Source organism: Falco peregrinus, chromosome 10, assembly GCF_023634155.1.
Source record: "Falco peregrinus isolate bFalPer1 chromosome 10, bFalPer1.pri, whole genome shotgun sequence".
In the NCBI taxonomy this organism is placed as follows: Eukaryota; Metazoa; Chordata; class Aves; order Falconiformes; family Falconidae; genus Falco; species Falco peregrinus.
In genome coordinates this window covers 28,009,966-28,031,558 of record NC_073730.1, presented here as the reverse complement: position 1 = coordinate 28,031,558, position 21,593 = coordinate 28,009,966, and the positions used below count along the sequence as shown (strand labels likewise).

Genomic DNA, 21,593 nt, shown 5'->3' with positions numbered 1-21,593 from the left:
ATGGATATAGCCAGCACCTCATTTGCAGGAGCACTTCCTTCTGCTTTCAAACACCGAACTGTCAGACTACTGCTAAAGAAACCCACTCTTCCTACTAGGCATTAGCCCACAGTTGCTGGTACGAACTCTTCTCAGTCCTCGGCCAAAGGCAGGTGACTAACTCATACAGCAGAAAACAGTTTTCTGCACTTGGTAGGACCTTTATGGTAAAACTTACAAACTGTATTTCTTTTTCTGCGTATTTTTTTTAGTAACACTGCTAAGTGGCTTCCTGCCAGTAGCTGAGGATAGAAATTCATACTCTGTTTCCTGGATGTCTGCAGCAACTGCCGTGGTGCCCCCTGTGATACTGCTAAGTCACCTCAGAGTGGTAGGGGCCAGGAAGGGAAAGGCAGTAAAATGAGCATCGCTTTTATCATTAGATGTGATATGTGGATCTCATTAAACTGAAGGAGGATATGGGCTGAAAAGTCAGCAGCTTATACTGAGGTCTAACGAGAGGTAACTGCATCAACACCCAGCTCCTAGGAATACCACCAAGCAAGGTAAGTTGCTGGATGAAGAACAGGGGCTGAAGCTGAATCCGGTCACAGGATTTCTTGATGATCAGAAGATTATTTTGATGAAGTGACAAACATGATACAACTACTATTACTTGGAAACACCTGCTTACGATTGCTCAACTAAACCACAGAAGCATGTTTTCATTTATTAGTCATACACAGTTCTATTACAAGCTACAATTAACGCATTCTGCCGTGGATGGTTAGTTTGAAGACTGGCCCATTCTGACAGCGCCTAGCCTTAAGTTGTTCACGCTGCAGTGATACAGCAAACTTTGCTTAGGAAACTTTGCCTTTTATAAAACATAGCAGCATAGGACAGGATCGTATCAAACATTTTCTCCCATTTCACAGTGGTTTTGACATTAAAGTCTATATTGAGTGCCTTAGTGTTTTCAGTTGACCTGCGGCCTGGGTCCAGGATGACTAAAAGATGATGGAATGATATTTTTGACAGCTTGCATGCCTCTGGCCCAACAGAAGCATCAAGTAATGCTGCTCTGTGTGAAACAAGGCTTTCCTAGAGGTCAGTCCCAGAATGCAGAAGACACTCCTAAGAGTTTAAATACAACACCCTCAGCCTCCCGTTCCACCTGCGAGATGCATTTCTTTGCCTTCTCAAGCAAAAAAGATTAAAAAAAACCAGCAGCAAAGCAAATGTATATGGAATGACCAAAACAATGTGTTCCACACAGTTCCCTCTCTGGGAGGAAGAGGAGAAGATAAAGAGGTGAGTCATGTTGTTTACTGCTGTACAGGAAAATGGTTAATGGTTGGAAAAGTCACTGACGAACACAAAACCTGAACAGACTAGAAATGAACTTGCTGCTTTTCTCATTGTGTTCTGCAAATACCTTTTTGTGATGGATTATGTGCAAAGCATGTATTGGCAAGTATTTTAATTGAATGATATTTTTAAAAGATGCTATCTAGGTTTGCTTCAGGTATTAAAAAAGAACAAACACCAAATACTTACTTTTAAAAACATGCCCAGTCAATCCCTGTCTCTAAGATTTATGAACAGCGACAGAGCTAATAAATATCTGTATTGCACTGAGGTAAAATTCTGCATGGCATTTGCTCCAAATTCAACAATGTTTTTGTAGGACTGGGCTGCGTTCCATTATTTTCTGGGGGTTTTAAATCTCTGGACCTACTTACTTTCATTGCTGGCTAAACATAGGCAAAATGTTTATTTAGAGTTATGCATTGCATTGAATTCTACTTGCTTTATCTCTCCTTGACTATTTTATAGAAAAAACACAAAACAAAGCAGTCACAACCCCTCCCTGCACGCTCTCTTTATGGGCTGCTTCAATTCAAAAAAGAAAAGAAAAAAAAATTAAAAAAAAGTTTATCTCGTGTTAGTCAAGCACGGTACAGTTTCAGGTCTGTGGTTGAACAGCGGTGTAGCAATGTGGCGAGAAACAGAGGACAGGTAGAAGCTGCAATATTCCGGACAGTTTTCATCTCTCACTGTTCCCTTCATCCTGCAGCACCCAGGGTGTGGAGGTAAGGAACAACTTCCTTAGTGCTTTGTCGGTGATGCTGGAGCCACAGGGGCCGTGCTTGGTGCCGACAGTGCCACAGGTGGAGTTGTAGGATGAGCTGGTGTTTTGTTTGTGCACACGGTGGTTCCCGGACACGTTGGTAGAGACAGTGCAAGATGCCTGAAGGCTGCTCTGCTCCTGCTATCCAGAGACACAGAATAGGAACTTTATCTCTGCCAGTTAGCAGAGTTCAGTAAATCATTCTAGGGAGGCAAAGCAATGTTGTTTAACTCTAGAAGAGACAATGCATGGATCATATTCAACGTCACTGTCATTTGGGTGCAGCAGCCAGTACTGCTGTCATCACTGCCAAGGTTACGCAACCTCTGCCAAGCAGCTGCAAGGTTTTTTTAGAAGCAACCAGCAGGGCCAGGTATAGTTTTGGTATTTCAGTCATAGAATTGTAGAATACCAGGTTGGAAGGGACCTCAAGGATCATCTGCTCCAACTTTTCTTGGCAAAAGCACAGACTAGACAAGATGGCCCAGCACAATCTTAAAAGTGTCCAGGGCTGGGGAACCCACCGTTCCCTGGGGAGACTATTCCAATGGCTGATTGTTATTGTGAAAAATTTGCTCCGGCTTTCGTTACTGCAGCTTGTGGATACCTGCGTCCTGGGTCAGGTTTCTGTTCAGTGATGCTGGGCTTATCGCCAACACAAGTAATTCTTGGTATTTCCGAGGAACAACAGGGATCTCAGGTGTAGTGCCTTTGCTATGTGTCTATGGAAACTACGTGATCTGTCACACGCACACACAAACATACATATAAAAAAGTATATATAGATAATACATAAAAAGTCTATGTACGTATACTCACACACACCAGTAGCAGGCTCTGTAGCCAAAGCTTTTTGAAGTTATCAAACTGTTTGAACTCAGCAATTATTAAATTCAGCACTTAAAACAAAACAAAAAAAAAAAAAACCAAAACACCAAGATAGATTATGTCTTTTAAAAAAAGCCTTGACAGCTTTTCAGAAGAGGGCTGAGGAAAAAGCAGGGAGATTAAGGACCTTTACTAATGGTTTGCTGTGGGAGCATAAAGGAAAGAGTGTGCAGTGTATCGCCTTCTACAAGGAGAAATCCCAAAACAAAACCAGGCAGCTGAGCAAGAGCCCTTCGATGAGGTGGCCTCACCAAAAAGCAGTTTAGGCTGGAGAGTTCAGGAGCATCAGGGTTTTCACTCGGACAGCAGCAGAGCTCAGCCTCAGCGGGACGGCACCTGGGCGGGCTCAGTCCTGCTCAGCAAACACGGCTTTGGGGCGGTCATTTTTCCCCTTGGAATTTCTGCCCTGTCTGTCTCCCTCAGTCTGCTCACCCAGTATGAGCTGCTACCAGTAACGGGGCGGGAGGGTAGGGAAAAGGGGCTACAAAGGTGGAAGCCTGTCTGCCCGGGGCGAGAAGCCTGGGACATGTGCCTCCGGTGAGCAAGGGCCGGGCTGGGGGGACAGCGGCGTGCGTGTCATACGTGCAGTGAACTGGGCGCTTACTGGTGTGTGCAGAGTTACTGCTGAAACGCCTTATTTAAAATAAAGGCAAATGTTGTCATGGGGTTGGTGTTGCAAAGGCGAAGTTTATGAAGTTATTGCTACTTGTTTTCCAACTGAGAGGACAGAGGAGGGCTGGGGGCTTTTTGTAGCACGGTTGGTCCCCTCTTGCTGAGTAAGTACCTACCTTTATGCTACTAGAAACAGGTACAGGCATTTTCTCAGATTATTTTTTTTTATTATAGATTCCTCTGCACCTTTTACGTAGTTAAGTGTCAGCGCAGAGTGGATACTGTAATAGATCAGTCGCTAGCAAATGTAATTATTTCTTCTGCTTAAATCAAAAAGATGCTTTCATAAATATGTTTAGACTGTTCTTTTTATCAAAAGACATTAACTTTGCATTTCATACCAAAAATTCCAGAGCCCCTAACTCATCCCAGAACAGGTTTAAATGCAAGATAATCTGCCAAGGATGGTTAGCATAAATTATATTTTTCAAAGTTGAATGCTCTATAAAAGGAAAAGTTAATCCTTGAAGCTAATTTTGCTTCTGGGTATTAAGAAGGGTTCTTCCGAACAGATTTTATTCATGTTCTGTACAGGTTATCAAGGAGTAGGTATGTTTTTAATAAAAATGTGGTGCCTGTAATAAACCGCATTTTTACTCGGATAGCATCCACTTTGTTCCTAAGACCATTTTAATCTGGGATTTAACTGACGAGGCCTTGTATGTTTGGTTTCAGCCATCTTGTTATTTATTTAACTGACAGTCTGACTCAGAAGAATTTTCATCTTTACCGCAATTGCACAAGGACAGGAAATGTCAAAGTATTGAAACTGGCAACTTGAGTAAGTTCAGGTATTTCGTAATCCTTTAGCCTAGAAATGTGCACTTCTGCCACGGCAAGGAGAGGGCTGTAAACTCCTCATTGCTTTCAGCCCTGAGAAGCTGCAGGAGGGTAGGAACTTTTAAAACCTTACGTGGTTAAAGCCCTTCTACAGCACTAGCTCCTCACAAAGAAATTCTCTGGGCTTGCTTGCTTTTTTTTTTTTTTTTTGATTTGGTTTATGTACAAATTTTATGATTCTCTCCCAGATTTACATAATGAACTGACAACAAGTAATAAGGATTATTGTCCTTAGACATGAAATGATTAAAGTGGTAATTCCAGTAGCATGCAATAATTTTTAAGCATCATAAAGGTCTTTATAAAATGGAGTATTTGTTACTTGTCCTTGCATCTCTTTTGCCTCAGATTTGTGGGAATTTTGTTTTCTTCTGTTGTAGGAGACAAAATCCATTTCCTACTATAAGCAAACATGACCTAATAATTTTGCCTGCTATGCCAGCATCTTGGATGTCAGCAAGGCCCTTGGTCCCTACCTGCGCTGTTTCTGTGGCAGCTTTTCATCTTTAAATGGGGTATCAGGTCCTTACGAGAGGCTGTGGCGGCTGGCAGTGACTAGGGGCATGTGGACTTTCACACTCAGAGTCTCTTGCATTGTCACTCGAAATCGCAGAGGCTCGAGCCCGATGGTCCACTCAGCTATTTCTGGGTCCGTGCCAGGCTTGTGGTGCCACTTAAAGTACAAACAATGTTGTTGCACTGACCGTTTTCATCACACGGTATGGTCCCTACAAAAGCAACGTTTTTGATGACTGTTGATGCACCTCTAACCTTAGTTACTGACACAGGGTGGCTGTAAGAGGTGGGTTTTTTCCCTTCAGCTTGTTTTGCAAACATTTTACTATGGGCTTGTCAACCCTGAAACATACAGCCCTGGCATAAGAAGGGCTACGGCTGGACAGGTCCAGACGAATGACAGCCAGCCCTTTCCACTCACTGAGCTGCAGCAGCCTCTGGTTTAGGAAACAGCTGTGCTGTAAATGGACTATCTAATATGTCTGAAACGTAAGTAATTTATTACACCTCTGAGACAGGAGGCAAATACTATCTTCATCTTACAGGTGGTGGAATGAAGACACAGATCTGGTTTCACAACTGTAGCTGTAATTCAGGTTTCACATTACTTTGCGTTAATTTCAGATCCGTTACTTTTTTGAATTAGAAATCATCCAGAACAGCATTGCACCTAAAAACTTGAAAAAAACATTTGATTTATTTGTCGTATTTACACGGTTGTCTTTAGGCTAAAATTTGAACTTTCTGGAATGTTTTTGTGTAATCAGCTCTAGTTTTAGCCCTTCACACCTTTTTGCTATTTAACAAGTATTTTAATAAAAGTCACTCTTTCCCTTAGCACGGTAAGTATCTCAGTGCTCAAAGTTCAGCTATACAAAGTGCCTAGAAAAGCATTCAGCTCAGTAATCTGTCACTTCAGATTTCTTTCAAATATTTCTTAATCAAAGTCTTGTAATAAATAAAGACTAAAACCAACATGACAACGCTGTTTTTTCAAATTGTTCATTTGCCAGTTTTAACAAGATAAGGAAAATAAGTGGATACTTAATGTGGACATTGTTTTACCAAAAAAAAAAAAAAAAAAAAAAAAGAGAGAGAGACCAAACCCGCCAAATCAAACAGACAAAAAGCAGGACATAAAGGAACACACATGGAATGATGAAAAGGAACAGTGATACTGCACAACTTCAGGTCTCTCTTCCCAGATTTTGATCCATGTAATTAGGTATGTATGACTTCAGCAAAAAATTGTGTCCGGATAAAGGTGCAGCAATTAGAGTGAACCTAGACCTGTAGACTGCTTTGAATTCCTTCTGACTGCTACTTAGAGGAGTTCTGTAAGAGAGCAGGTTGCTGTCAGCTGCAAGAATAATAAATAAATCATGTTGATTCTACATTTTGCTTCAAAAATTATCCATATCATGCACACTTCTACATTGTAAATACACAAAGTCTTCAAAGTACTTGCGTCTTTAAACACAACTTCAAGTACTCAAACTATACGTGAAAAACAATCAGAAACATTCCCTGATTTGTTGTGGTTAACTTGAGATTGCATCTCATTTTGCAAGACCAGGATTTCTGAATGTATCAGCATTGCGCTGAATGTATAAAAGTCACAGGAAGGTACGTTAAGAAGAGGGGAGGGGGGAAAAAAAAGAAAGAAAAAAAGAAAAAAAACTATGCTAAGTGGATAAAAGGTCTTTACAGCTATGATCTTTGCTAAACCATCTCTGAACAAGCACATACTGTTGGCTATAGAAATTTGCTAATTGTGTCATTCTTGCTATAGCAGTCCTGTTTCCCCCCTCAACTGCTAGTATGACACTCTGTGTTTATATAAACTTTGCATTTACATGCAGAACAAAATATATTTTTCTTATATCTGATTTCACATCTGTTTGGTGGACTGATGTGCCAGCCAGCAGGGCTTAACAGATACATTTAATACAGGAGACTGAGATACAGTATGTTTATTCTTAACTTCTGATAACCTAAGAACTACAAGAACGAGAGATGCAGTATCCATTTGCTGTGATCCAAGACAACCATTTTTAGGGAGAAAAAAGTAGAATAAGTGATCAATGCTAACGCTACATTAGTTCCAAATAATTATTTTTTTTCAGTCATGCTGCCTTAACTATTTATTGTCCCTCTGGCCCACTTTTAACCCTGATCAAGTTAAAGGTGACATTATTAAAGCTTAAAGGCTGTTGATTCCTCAAAACCGAAGCAAGTTATAAAAACCATGAAACCATCATTTCAGTGTAGGACTCATTTCATATCTTCATATTCCTCATCACTTGTAGAAAAGGGATAATGCATCTCAGTTTGCTTACAAGCTAGGAGATCACTGAAGTCTGCATATTCCTAACTGCAAACAAAATATAGCACTTTTAACAGGTTATAAATAAACTGGTTTTCAAGCATAGAGCCAGCCCAACAATAACAATACACTATTAAAAAGACCTAAGGCAATGAATTCCATCTCCAATGGAAAGGAAAAAGAAAAAAAAAGAAAAGAAAAGAAAAAGAACTGTGCAAACAAGCTTAAAACTATTTCTTTGTGCCAGTGTTATAAAATGTAGATTTCAATAAAGCCTTGACCCAAATGCCAGGACTTGTGAAAAGAATCAGAACAAAACTGGTTACTTTATTTAGGAAAAAAATACTCTTATCTTGCTGCTAATAAAATTGGATACACGCAGTTTAAACATTTACAGTTGCTGTAACACTTTACACAATTCCTATATATGGGTGTAAGAACAAACATTAAAAGACAATGGTGGGTCAAGGCTTTACATTAAAAATAACAACCTACTTCTCTATAGTCCCTAAAATACTATGTTTTTTCCAATATTTGCAGCCGTTCAGGAATAATTTTTTATTTATTTATTTATTAGGAAATGTATACTTTGTGCATGATCTTAATTCCTAATTCCTGGCTCTTTGGGCTGAATGACAAAAGGATCAAACCCATTAAAGTGGATGGTCTCCTTGAAGGTTCAGTGGAGAAACCCTGGCTCAGTTAGTCTCATACGATGAAAGCAGTGCTGCATCCACTGGCTCCATGCAGGATGGACAGGTAAAGGATCTCATCAACCAGTCATCTATACAGTCCAGGTGGTAAATGTGCATGCACGGCAGAAATCGGATAGGGTCCCCATAAACAAAGTCCATCATACAAATGACACATCTGAGGGGGGAAAAAAAAAAAATCATAAAAATATTTAAGCTGCTGTTACCACACTGGAAATGAGAAGTGTAATACCTACTCCTAGGTATGTTTCAGTCAAAACAAAGTTTTAGTACTTGTAGATACTGTGAGGGGTTCCTAGCTCTGTCCGTGCTGGCTCCACCAAGCACTAGCAGGTTTTGGTGTTTCCTCTGTAGTAATGTGCCCGTGGTTGCACCGTTAGTGAAGGCAGGAAGCCTTGTGTAGGCACGGCAGGGGCAGCTCAGGGTGCACACAGTTAGAAATGAGAAAAGGGAGACATAAAGGGGAGGAAGCAACATGGAATTATTTCCCCGTGAAGAGAGGATGAAGAAGAAAAAGCCTATAAAGGGCATGAATTACATGGGTCAAGAAAGTAAGTTTCACCTGTAACAGGAAAACAAGCATGGATAAAAAAAAATTATTTTTTTTCTTTTACCAGAAAGCTACATTAAATTACAGTCCTTGAAAAGAAGGCAGAAACAGGAGGACAAGATCAGGTTTCCCAGGGCACTATCACAAAGCAGTGCAACAGCCACATTAGTTAAGAGTTCTGTAACTTACTCTCTGATCTTCTTCTCGGAGCCGTCTCTTCCAGGATCATAGACTCCTTTAGGTAGATGCTGAATAAGGCCTATCCTCTGCGCTATTCTGATTTGTTCCTCTTCTGTCAGCTGTGTTGCTAGCCGAGTCTGGCTAGGAGTCGGGTGATAAACAGGAACAGGGACCTGCTCCTAAAATTAAAATATTTCAGTTAAAAAAAACCCCACAGGCTTTCCCAGAATTTCGTAGCACAGCACAAGCAATGTATTTTAACTTTTCCTCTCAGTCCTATAAATGTTTCTCCCACTCCTACTTTGCAGTTTTGGGGCTATAATTATATTGAGCCTGGGATAAAGAACTGAAGCCAGTATCTTAAGCAAGGAGCTGTTTGTGGCTGTTTTCTGCAAAAGTTTTTTATCTCCAGGAATCATTCACACATTAAATACATGTACAACAAACTTCACATAGCAGCTGGTGAACTGCTAAGATGCTGAACTGAACAATATAATGGCTGAGGGAGAGCCCCAAGTACTTGCAACAAAAAGCAGATTCTGTGATTTTTTTTACACTTTAGGAAGAATTCTTTGCGAAGATGAGGACAGTACCTAATTCTTAAGCGGAAAGTTTTATTGGTTCTGTAATAACTAAAATTCATGTGAACTGTTCTGAGCCACATAAAACTCCAATCCAGAACTGTAGATTCCATTTTTTTTTTTTTTTAACACACAAAAGTCACCTGGACAATAAAAAGAATAGCTGAGTAAGTAATCCAAGTTTTGTATTTGTTCATATATATTAACATGATTTTACAAGTTGTCCCAAGCTGGACTTCAGCTGCTGTATGTTTGAAGCACATTTCCCAAACGAAAATAGGCAACGTGTAGGTATCACGCGGTCCTTCCTCTGCCACATTCTCAGAAACTTCTTCTAAATATTAACAAACTTTAGATCTGATATTTTCACTAACATTTATATTAACATGGTGCTTGTCTTACTTGCTTTTAAAGCATTCTTTTGGACATAAACACCAGTTTTGAACAGGAGAGACTATTAGGACAGCGCTGGCCGGGAGCCATACATCTACTGTTAACAGGGAGACTATTTCTTGCACGAGGCCTATTTTTTAACGATACTTCTTAAACAGGAGGGGAAAAAAAAAAATCAGCTTATAGATGTGTTCTGAAAATAAGCCCAGTCCGTCAGAGGCACAACAGCATCGATTCATCTGTTTGAAAAATGCAAAAGCTGATGTTTCAGAGGGCACTGCTGCAGAACAAGCAGAGTGCAGCAGCGGGTGCAGCTGCACCGTTGGAAGCGCTGATGCAGCACGCAGTGCCTCCGACAAAGTTCCCACCGCCAAACTCCTGCTCACCCGTCACGGATACGGGGCAGCCGCGGGCTTTCACTGGCTGTGACAGAGCCACCACCTCCTGAAACACACATGTCCTTACAGAGCGTGGAGCCCTGCGGGCATCTCCAAGTACTTCCAGCAGCAGGAACATAGCTGCGCTCCCCTCCCATTCCCTCTTCACCTTCTGGTCTGCTCCAGCAATGGTCTAGTGCAGCGTTCAACAGACACCAACACCTGGCAAAGTCCAGATACGGGGTCTAATGCACGTAATGCTGCACTTGTAAAACCTGATAAAGCGGTTCTTCTTTCACTGCTAGGAACCACAGCAAGTGGAAAGACAGCCAGGACTCCTGGAAGGCCAGGAAGAAGCAGCCCGAGGAGCATGCAGCCTCTTGCTGGCCAGTGCCGGGGGTGCCCAGCAGCAGGAGTCCTTGCTAATTAAAAATACAAGTGCCTGGCAATTCTGCTTTTAATACAGCGCCTACCACTTGCAATTCAGCTGTGAGCTAAAATTCACAGCTATATTAATTCAGCTGTATTAGGATTTTCCCCTCTGATTTCCCAGCAGAACTCAAGAGGATTACGAGAAGGTTCAAAAGACAAAATGCCAGTGGGTTCTGTAAGTTTGATCCGTTTCCTGACTCCTCTAAACTGGATTTCACAGTATCACATATTTCTTCTACATCAGTTGCCTTTTAACCATTTAAATTATCTAAAGTATTCTCTAATCATCATTCGGGTAGGGAAAAGCACCAGCTGAAGCCAGGGATGACCTGTCAGATAGAACCTTTGGTGCCAGCAAAATAAAGCAGTTTTTCCCCTCCCAAACGCAGCAGGCCCCCTGCACTGAACACACCAGCTCAAGGCAGAGCCTGGTCCTGGTTTTATGTTTCAAGAACTTAACACCACAAAATACCAGTAACTTTTTTTGGGGGGTTTGCAAGGCTTTGCTATACTACTTTGGACAGATTATTAAATAAATAGCAGAGGACATTACTGTTAGCTCCTTGATCTGTTACAATGGCATACAGAATGCCCGGTATTTGGAGAGAGATGCACCCTCCTTCCCATCCTACAAAAAAGAGGAGCAGTATAACTAACCGCGGCACAGGCTGGGGCTAATGGGGGCAGAAGGAGGGGAGGCTACTGTATTTAATGCAGCTCCCCTTGGCAAAACCATGACTGCAAGCAATAACACAGAAATACAAGGAAAGGCAAAAACAGGAGGAGGAAAGCAAATCCAAGAAACTCTCAAAATGTCTGAAAGTAGCAGTGACAAATGGTGAATGCCTACAGCTGAGGAACGGCAAATTGCTCATCTCGGCAGAAATAACACAGCAAAAGGAAGCTCCAGTTAAGTACGAATCTGTTACAAGTTAAAACTATCACATTTGGACAACTCTGAAACAAGAAATCAGTCACGCTATCCAACCGACGACTGCTTCAGTTAAGTTTTGGACAGTACACATCAACACAATTTTTAAGCCTGCAATGGGTGAAACAAGAACAAAACCTCATCCCCTTGCTCTGCTCTTGTGCAGGCGCTTGCTGCAAGCAGCCACCGAGGGACTACCTACCACTTCTGCATTACTGCAGCGCCCCTCTCCCATGGGTGTCACCTTCCCTGTGGAGAACTGAAGGAGAGGGGCCTGACGGACCCCCTGGGGCCCCTTCCCATGCCAAATATACAAATGCTTCCCTGACTGCCAGTGCCGTATGGGAACACTGCTCCTTTTGGCGTCCTGTCTCAGGTTCCCTCCCTGCAGAGCCACCACCCTGCGCTACATGTCTGACATAACCAATTAAGGCAGAAATTTATAGTTGCCAGCTGTGGGCTTCTACAATTTCATGTACTACACAAGAATCTCATCAGACGAGTAACAGCGAAGAGAGCACCATTTTCACCCAGACACTTTCATGTTTGTGAATATAAAGAACTGGGGTTGGTGTGGCTGCCAAGCTGTTGCAAAAAATGCATAGATTGTACTACTGTAAATAAAAAAAAGAGTGACCGTTCAACACCCACGATCCAGTGCACTTCTGCAACAGGCTGGCTGGTGGCACGTTCATCTTGCCTCTTGGTTGCTATTAAAAGCCTGCCCAAATGGAGCTAGCAGTCCGCTGGATACAAACATACCAGTAACATGGAAGAACACGGCCGCACACATTGCAGAGAGTCAAATTATAGGGTACACAGACACTTTCAAACCAGTCCTCTCCCCTCTCAAAGAGAAAAGACATGTTTATACCTGTATGAATCTAAAAATATTTTATTAAACTATTTATTCATGAGAATATGAGAGACCGGATTTTTCTCACTCGGTTTGTTGAGGTGACATGCGGCGTTCCCAGAGGGGTCAAAGTAAGAGACGGAGCAGACCGCAGGAGGTGCTCCAGCTAGACCCTGACTACCACCCATCGGCTGAGCTGGGCTCCTCCAGCCCCCAGCAGCCCCACTGACACACACCCAGGGCCGGCCCCACGCGCAGACATCACCACGCCGGCAGCTGTGTCCTCTGCTTTCTCCACTACCAAATCTCTGAAGCATTTTTGGAAGTGAAGCTCATCCAGCAATAATGCCGACCTGCCCGTAAGGACAGAGCACAGCCCTGCCTGTGCAGGTTTATCACCCCTTTGCAAATCTTGCACGGATTAGAATGGCTACTTCTTTCTATCAACCTATGCTGAGGAGAGGTCCCGCTCACTCCAGCATGGATATTCAAGAGTAACAATGTGAGGATTCAACACTTCAGTCAACTCAAATTTGTAGTTAGAGGCTCCCTGACACGTATCTATATAAAACAAGACTGCGTTACCCAAGTAATCGTTATTTTACTCCAAAGACAAGCATGAGTGTATTGTTCTGGTATCTCACTTTTCCCATCTCTACCAGGGAAAATGTTTTTGCAGACAAAATTATGAAATACTGAACTTCTAGCCAAAGTCAGTGTTATTTACCATTTGATAAAGATGTCAGGCGTTTCACACTAAGATGAAATTTCATGTTAACTCTACTCCTCCATGCAAAAAGCCTAAAAAATGCCAAAACAAATAATCAAACCCACATATTAGGGTCAGGCAATGAAGTAAAAATCACTTTCTGGCACTGAATTTGCTTTAATCATTATTTTCCCCCCATATGAATTTAGCAATGATGAAACATATCAGCTGGCAGCAGCCCTGGAGATACACAGCTTTTTTCTTGTTCACAAACTAGGTGGTGTCAGCACAAGCTTCCCTGGCTTTCTGTGCGCAGAAATCATTCCTTCCTAATGTTTATTCAGCCCTTTACATGACAGCATTAGTTTAGATTCAAGGGCTGCAACAGGGTTTATGTCTCCATCTCACCGTGGCTCCTCCTCCTTTGGGGGGGGTTGGGGATCATAGAGGGCATCTGGAGATCTGCATTTTTAGCTTTAATGAAAATAAACATTTTCACACATGGCTTAAAAGGCCCAGACACTGTGTTTTTGCATCCAGATTCCCAAGCATGCTTTGGGTTCTTGCCTAGAAAAAGGAGGTTTCATAAAGCATGATTTTTAGTTTGAAGTTTTCTCATCAGTCAGATTTACCTTGGTTACTTATGCCGCTGTAAATCCGCTTTGCTCTTGTTTTACAGCATTTTCATCTTGTTTTTGCAACTGCAATGAATTTGTAATACTCTGAAAACAGGTCAGCGGTAGATCAGAAACTCTTAATCCCTGGATAAAGATTATTTTAAGATCCCTCTACGCCATATATAGGCAGTATGTTATCAGGGCTTTTGTTTGTTGTTTTTAATAATTGCACCAACATGCACAAATTATCTTTTCAGGAAGGTCAAAGGTGAGATGAATAATTCATAACATCTAACAGTTCCAGAGGTTAAAGCTTCACTGCTGTCCCTGAGATCCTGTCTACAGCTACCTGCTTTGCTCAGTTTCCATCTCTGAATTTTCTTCCTCATCTAATCCAATGCTCTCGGTGTCTCACCCTGGGATGTTTATTTGCATTTTAACACCAGATCAACAGCCTATCTGTTAATTCAGTCCAACAAAGGAGACAAACATCTTCCTAGCTGTGTTGACCCCTAAGTCTTTTTCACATTTGTTTAAATACCAGTAGGTATAGCGCCTACACGCCTCGTGGTTGCTAATTAATTAATGCAAATATAACAGTTCAATTTTAATCTCCCCAGCTGTTCCCACAGCTCTTTTTTGAAATCCCTTCGATATGCAAATGTCTGTCTTGAAACGCTGTCTGAAAGCGGCTGCACTGGTTCACATACAGCTGCATCGGTGCCACATACGCTTTAGTGCTCTCCAGCCCTCGGACGCTTGGCCTGGAAGCAGCCTGGCCTTTCTGCAGCTCTAACAGCCTTGTAGCAGCATCGCTGCCTATTACACCACTCACCATCGCTACACAAATCTTTCAGCCTTGCTGCTTCCCAGTTTTCCCACCTCTAAGGTGAGATGCTTAGCAGGAAGCCTAAATACAACTTCGGTTTATAGATGTAAAGTCAGGAGGTGAGGGGGGGGAGGGGGGGGGGGGGAAGCGCCTTTTGGTGGTTTGGGGTTTGTTTGTGGGGTTTTTTCCCCAAAATCCCCACTGAATTTTAGGAATTTTTCTCTTCTTGCTACTTTATTGCTCAAAGAACTCACTGGGATGATGGTCGAGGGGCCTTTTCTGTGAACACCATTCTGATCCAGATGAAAAGATTCAAGCTCCGTCTATATGTGAATACACATTCTGAAATAATATCCTCCCCCAAGACACATTAATGTAAAACCACTCGCCATTATAATGTGCATTATACAGCAACTACAGCTTACTTTAATAATCCTTAGAACATTACGAGCAGCCTGCCAACTATAAAAACCACTTTCTGCCATACAGAACAGTTCATTTATTAAGCTGAATATCAGTTGCTATAAAACATTATGTAATGAAACTGTTACCCAATCTTTTTATATTCCTGCTTCCAGGTAGCCAGTCAGTAGAAGTAACTGCGACAGCTGAACACTTAGAGACCTAAGAGTTCTTTTGAAAGAAAAATCCCCTCCTCTTGCCTCTCCCATTTTGGGGGGGGACACCTGGGACAGACAACCAGACCAAACACGCGTGCGTGCACAAGGGCAGCCGTTCTGGTACAAGCTGGGATCTAATGCATGGGTTTGCCTAGCAGACCCCATTCACTGAACAGCAATATAGTCAGAAAAGACATTAAACATTAAACTAATGCCCTATCAAGCAAAACTGTAACTGATCCTTTACCAAATTTTTAAGCGTGCCAAAGACCGAATCCCCTTCTGTGATAAGTCTGGAGTTGCAAGCAATTCTCTCCCAACAAATAATAATACATTTCCAAACAGACTCATTGCACTGCTCCACTAATACACGCCCATCTTTAGCATAGGGTTCCAAGGCCTTGCGTTTCTCAGGATTCCCACATTCCTCATTAAGGAGACTAATCACAGAATTTAAATTTTGAATGTATATTTGATTCATCTGGAACTTTTAAGGCCAATAAACATATACTTCATTTTTAAGATTTCTCAGGGGATGGTTCTGCTACCACACTGCTTGCTGGGGAGAACCAACTTCAACTGTTTGTGACCATTTTAGCAAAACCCCTTTACTTTTACTTTCCTTTGTTCGATATATTCCTTGATAAGCTTGACAGCAAACCCCAAAACCATATAAAATTTCACGTCCATTTTTCCTTTAAAATTTTATTAGTATCACAATTATCATTTAAATATTTAATAGAAAATTTTCATGCTGAAATAAATGCATGCACAAGCACCGTACTGGTCCATAGCCAGGACAGCAATACTCCAAAACCCAGTAAGGCCCCCCTGTACCTGGGCCACGTTCAGGTTTGTACATGCTTCCCACCGAGGTGCTCTTAAGGGAGGATTAGTAAGAATTCTGGCACTGTAGGAATCGGGCATTGTAGATACGGTCAGTCACTAGTACAAGAACAGACTAAGGAAACAAGTCTGCAACAGAGGAGAGGAACCTGCGGGATCCGCATGGCGTTTCTCCAGCTGCTAACACCAATTAAGAAGCAATGCCCCGTCTGAGTCATACGCCATTTCAGGGGGAGGTGTTTGTTGGTGAAAGCCACGGTGGGGCTGCAGTGATGGCACAACCTCATTTAAGCTATTAGTAAAACTGTAAAATTGTCCTTCGCATTTTTCACAATTGTCCCACTGAAATGACTGAGAAATAAATTTACCTGAACAGTTGGAAAAGATAAGCAACCACGAAAGAAAGCAATTCCTGGCTGCCGACTCTTAAAATGTCACCTGTCCGCCGAGCTCAGCTTTGCTACCAAAAATTGAGCTGAGGCAGAGAGAGGAGGTACGAGCTAGATGCATCCTGCCTGCTGCTTTCCTAGACGGTGACAAGGGCTATTAGAGAAGGGGACTTGGTTTTCAAGCTCCTTACCTGTGCTGTCACACAAACCTAAAGAGGCTACCTACTGCCAAGGGAAAGAGCTGACGGTGCCCTTTGCAGCTTGGCCGGTGCAAACCCACCTCCCCTGGCAGCTGGAGATCACTGGCCGCTCCACAGTCACCTGCTCGGAAATGCCATTAACCATCACTGCAAACCTGAATACACAAAACTAGCAAGAAGGAGTTGTAGGGGAAAAAGCAGTAATTAAAAAGCAGTAATTCGTCCCTGGAAGCACAATCTCCTGACACAACAAGGCAGTTTTTACATTTCCAGACTGCACAGGGATACGGCCCTTGAATCAGAGAAGCCTGCTAAGTACGGTTCGGTTCCACTAACCAAATTCATGTTCGCCAGCTTCATGTTGGTTTTAACTGTCTTTGTTCCTTTCTGCAGTGATACCATCACACATCAGCGTGCGAATTTCTTCAGAGAAGTGGGTAACACATACACCAACACATCCCAGACCATCAAACTGCTCACCAGAGAACTGACTCCATCTCTCCAGACAGCCCCACTCACAGCATTGGGCTACAACTTGAGAGATAACAAAATCCTCTTATTGCAGCTCCTAGCATGTTTATTTTCATAGGAGTTTTATATATACATATATGGAAGGACAAGATCCATACGCAATTTACAAAAATTCAAGCTTTTCTGTCAAGTTGCTGCAGTGAGCAAAGCCAGGAAAGAACAGCTGCGCCCAAACACTGAGTTAAGAACACTCACGGCACAAAATGCAGCCTCCCAAGACTTGTACACCCCGAGAACTACAAGGCCAAGCAGCTGGGTAAGGAGAAAATCCAGCTGAAGGGGCCAGCAGCCATTTCTGCAGCTGGTAGTAGAAGAGCAGCAAACGTATGCGGATCACCCTACCCCACCAGCAAACCACAACATCTGCGTTTCTGGTACACGTTCTCTCCTACTCGTGCCAAGTGGTTATCTCTGCAGAAACCCCTTCTCAGGCCTGGCAAGCGCAAACCGTTATTACAGTGCTATGGCTGTGTTACACAGCACTTACGGTTCAAGCAAGACAGCTGCTGGAGAAATGAAGAGCAGATTTGACAATAACTAAAAACTGAAGTTTTGGGAAGAAGAAAACTGTCCCATAGTGGAAGAGGCTGAAAACAAATAAATCTCTGGGACTGTCTCCTCTGCTGAAAGGTACAGACTGAACCTGCTGCGTCCCATTCACTTACTGCTGTGGAAATGCTGACTAGCAGGAAACAAAAAATAAAAGAACATCCCAAACAAACGAATCCTGTTAACATGTTTTTCAGAGGCTGCATTCAAGCACAAGAGATGGAGGAAGCACTCTGGAGCTATGATGGAAAAGCTGACAGAAGGCTAACCGTCCACACAGAAATAGGGGAATCGTTCGCACTTCCTTCAGACACGTATTTACCTTCTGGAAAGGGTAAACATCAATCAGTGCAACTTGTTTATAGTATAAATCAAAGGGATAACAGCTAAAACCGTTAGTATTGATCATCCTGGGTAATACCTGAAGTCTGCAGGCAGCCTCGACTCTTGCTATGCCAGGTCCTGTATGCAGTGCAACAAACCGGCTTGCTCACAACCTGCCCCACTCAACCCATGGCCTCAGCCATGTGTGATCTGTCCCCAACACTGTCGTCCCCACACACACGCCCCACTCACTCAGAGGATTTGACTCACCTGTGGGTACAGCAGGCAAAAAAAAAACACCCTTACGCTGACACGTGCTTCTGACTCCTGAGACAGGAGCTTGGCCCAAACCTACCACGCTATAACCCCCAGAGCATTGCATCACTTGGACAAGTCTGTGCAAGTTCCTTACGTGAAGGGCTTCATATGGATTACTGGATAGGCAGGCACCCAGTGAAGAGTATAGGCATATAGGTGACTGCAGGTGGGCAATGTAACGCACTAAAGAGTAAGTAACAGCACACGCTATGCCCTGAACTGCCTACTGAGCCCACAGACCCAGCATGGCTGAGCTAAGCATGTGCAGCCGCTGCTCACCTCCTGGTGCTGTTTCAGGGAATTTGGGAATTGGGACACAGCTGACTTCAGCAGGTCTAAAACAGCACTGCCGCCGAGCCACCGGGTCCTGCCACCTCCCCTGCGCTGGCTCTACCTACGCTGCTCGACTGCCTCTTCACCTCATGAAAAGCAAACAAACCATTACCATCAACCCTGCGATCCCTACAGCCACTGGAAAAGTTGGAAACAGGCAGCCAAGAGGAAAATGGGATGAGTGCCCCTGTCAGGACTTAGGCCAATTGTGAAACCTTGATTCCAAACACTTAAAAATATAGCAAGAGTGCTAAAATGTATCTTTTGGCAAGAATTAGGTCAGCTTAAAGGCAATTCTAAGAACAAAACTGCCCTTCCAAGTACTTCAAGAACAAGGTAGCAAAATTACAGAGATCATCCCTAATCAGCCAAGAGGACAGGCTAGGGACAGAGGGCCAAAACAGGGTGTAAACACCAAAATGCACGTAAGCTGAAGACATGAGCAATCCATCAGGGGAGGACTGCTGAAGTATAAATACAGGCTGTACTTCCATGTATAAATTTGTGTATATGTATATTTAAATGTGCTAGTCTGAACTAATAAGAACAGAAAACATAGAGCAGAGAAATACTATACAGAACTAGGAATATATTTTAGAAAAAGTAGGATATCAAAGGGTCAGAGAAATCAAGTGATGGATGATCTCATCTCTAGGCTCCAATGTATGGAATTACCTTGGTATTATCGTTCCACAACACGGCAGGCATCCTCTGTGGGCAAAGAGGGCTAACCAGAACGCAATTTAACAGCCTTGCCTAAAGCAAGTTTCAACACACATCCAAAACCATCATACCGAATGCAAGTCCTCATACATCAAGCTCCTAAAACAGGCCTTAAATAGACCCAACAGCCCCAGCTGGAATAAGAACATCACTCCCGTGTATTCTCTTCTTGGGAGGTGTCAATTGAGCTTCAGATAAGAGGTAACACTGATAATGAAAACAAACAGGCAGATCAACAGCAGCTATCTCAGATCATTTACCCTTGAGGTACTATCCATCGCAAGGACACAAAATACTTTTCTGTATCCACCCAGTTGCAAGCAAGCACCAAAAAAGCGGTTTGAAAAAGGACATAGTAGTTCTTTTTATAGAGATGCAACCTGTTACCCAACCGAAATACACAGAAGAGGCAACGTGGGAGGGGGCTTCTGCAAACCTTGCCAGGGATCTTCCCCTTGAGCAGGGAGCAGGTAAGAATGGCTGACGAGGCAGTGCCACAGCCAAGCTGTGCTCGCCCAGGAAGGTGGGCTACCAACGGGCTCCTGATGAACAGAAACCTGATGAAGAACTTTCCATCGGGCCTCCCAGCAAACAGGGACTCAGCAGAGTGGGAGTCTCGCACAGTGCGAACCTCTGCCAAACCATACAGAAAGAAGATAAGATTGTTCTACTCAGGATAAATGACTTGGGGGGAGAAAAGTGGTAACAGTCCACATCCCTTTGCAGAATTGCTTCAAGAAGCAGATGGGGCTGGTGATGAGCTGGGTCTGCATTAAGCACAGTGCAGGAAAACCCGACGCCAAGACATTGCTGGTGTGGCAGCCAGCAGGGTTTGTTGCAAAACTCAGGAGTCCGTGTTATACTTCACTTGCCCGTAACTTCATACTCCACTGGAAATACTTTAATTGCCTTTTTAACAAAGCCATCCTCCATTACAAATGCTTGCTCAAGCAGGAAGCTGCCCCACCTTGGCAGTTTGATGGTACACTCAGATTCACAGGCCTTTTTATTTCATTAATGGTGTCTGAATTTCTAACACGGAGTGGATGCCCCTGAGATCCAGGTGTGTGGCTTGAAGCCTCTGCCTAGGCAGTGCAGCAGGGGACTGGGCTGTGCAGAGGCCGCCAAGAGGCTTCCCGAGGCCAATTAAAGGATATAATCAACGCTGTGTTTTGCAACAGCTTAACCACAGAGGGGGTTTTCAGCATGTTTCTGCATTAGCCCGCTAGGAAGCCACACAGACGAAGCCTCACGTATGCCCGCCATATATTAGGGCACCTCAAACACAGTGTGAGTGCGCGGCTGTCCCGGGCGCTCCTGGCAGTGGTGTGTTGGCTTGGTGGGGACATCCCGGCCAGCCACCCAGCCACCAGCTCCTCCTTCTGCCATCTAGATCCTGGGCAACCGATGGCGACGGGGGCTTCTGTGATTTCTTCCGCATTTTGAAGCTGGAAATGGGGTTTGAATCAGGAGGGGGTGCCGACAGCACCCTGACCCATCGGGCTGCACACAAGAGATTTCAGCAGAACCCAGGGTGCTGCACCGCGCAGACACTGTCGCCTCTGCCAGGTGCACACGCGTTGCCATCTCCGTGCTTCAGTGAGAACGCAGACACAAAAAATGTGATTTGGCCATTTGTTTAGCATCTTTGATAATAACATTAATTATTTCAACTCTGAGTTAATGAGCGGCAGCTGTAAACAGCCAGAGGCACCAACTCGGGCTCATCTCAGCCGGTCATTTATTAATCTTAAAGGAATGTCTCAGGCATTAAACGATCATTACTGAATCTGTTGGTTTGTTGGTTTTTTTTTTAAAGCAGTGCTCTATCTAAAAGCAAGGAATGACTGTATGGATATTAAGGCACACCAAAGCTTGACAAAGCTCTACTTTCCGATGCAGTATTAGCAGTGAACACAAGGGCAATGTTTCTATTTTTTCCAGCAAAGTCTTGTCCTCGCAAGCAGTGACTCTGCGTTTTTAGCTTGCAAGGCACAAATCCAAGTGTGATCTCATGCAACTGTCAAACCTCTTCTAACAGAAAAAAGTCCTGTGCCAAGAACAGGTAGAAAAATCATAAATAGCTCTCTCAGGAGTTGGGTTATACAAGCAAAATATTTCCAGAATGTGTTTTTCCTACTTGTTTTAAAAGTTTTAAATGCATAGAGACAGTTCAGTGAACATCTGGCCATTTCTTTAATCCGTCACCAGAAAACACATTTTACTGCCATATATGA

At 43.2% G+C, this 21,593-nt stretch overlaps 1 protein-coding gene across 1 annotated transcript in view; it reads right to left on the bottom strand.

Annotated features, from left to right (window-relative positions):
* Positions 1-5,707: 5,707 nt before the first annotated feature.
* RNF11 (ring finger protein 11) overlaps positions 5,708-21,593 on the bottom strand; it is a 33,788-nt gene continuing 17,902 nt past the window's right edge. The window contains exons 2-3 of the mRNA XM_055814784.1: positions 8,808-8,977; positions 5,708-8,225 (exon numbers count right to left, since the gene is read on the bottom strand). Coding sequence (XP_055670759.1) covers positions 8,054-8,225; positions 8,808-8,977 — 342 coding nt within the window. The 3' untranslated portion in view covers positions 5,708-8,053. The remainder of the gene's footprint in view (positions 8,226-8,807; positions 8,978-21,593) is intronic.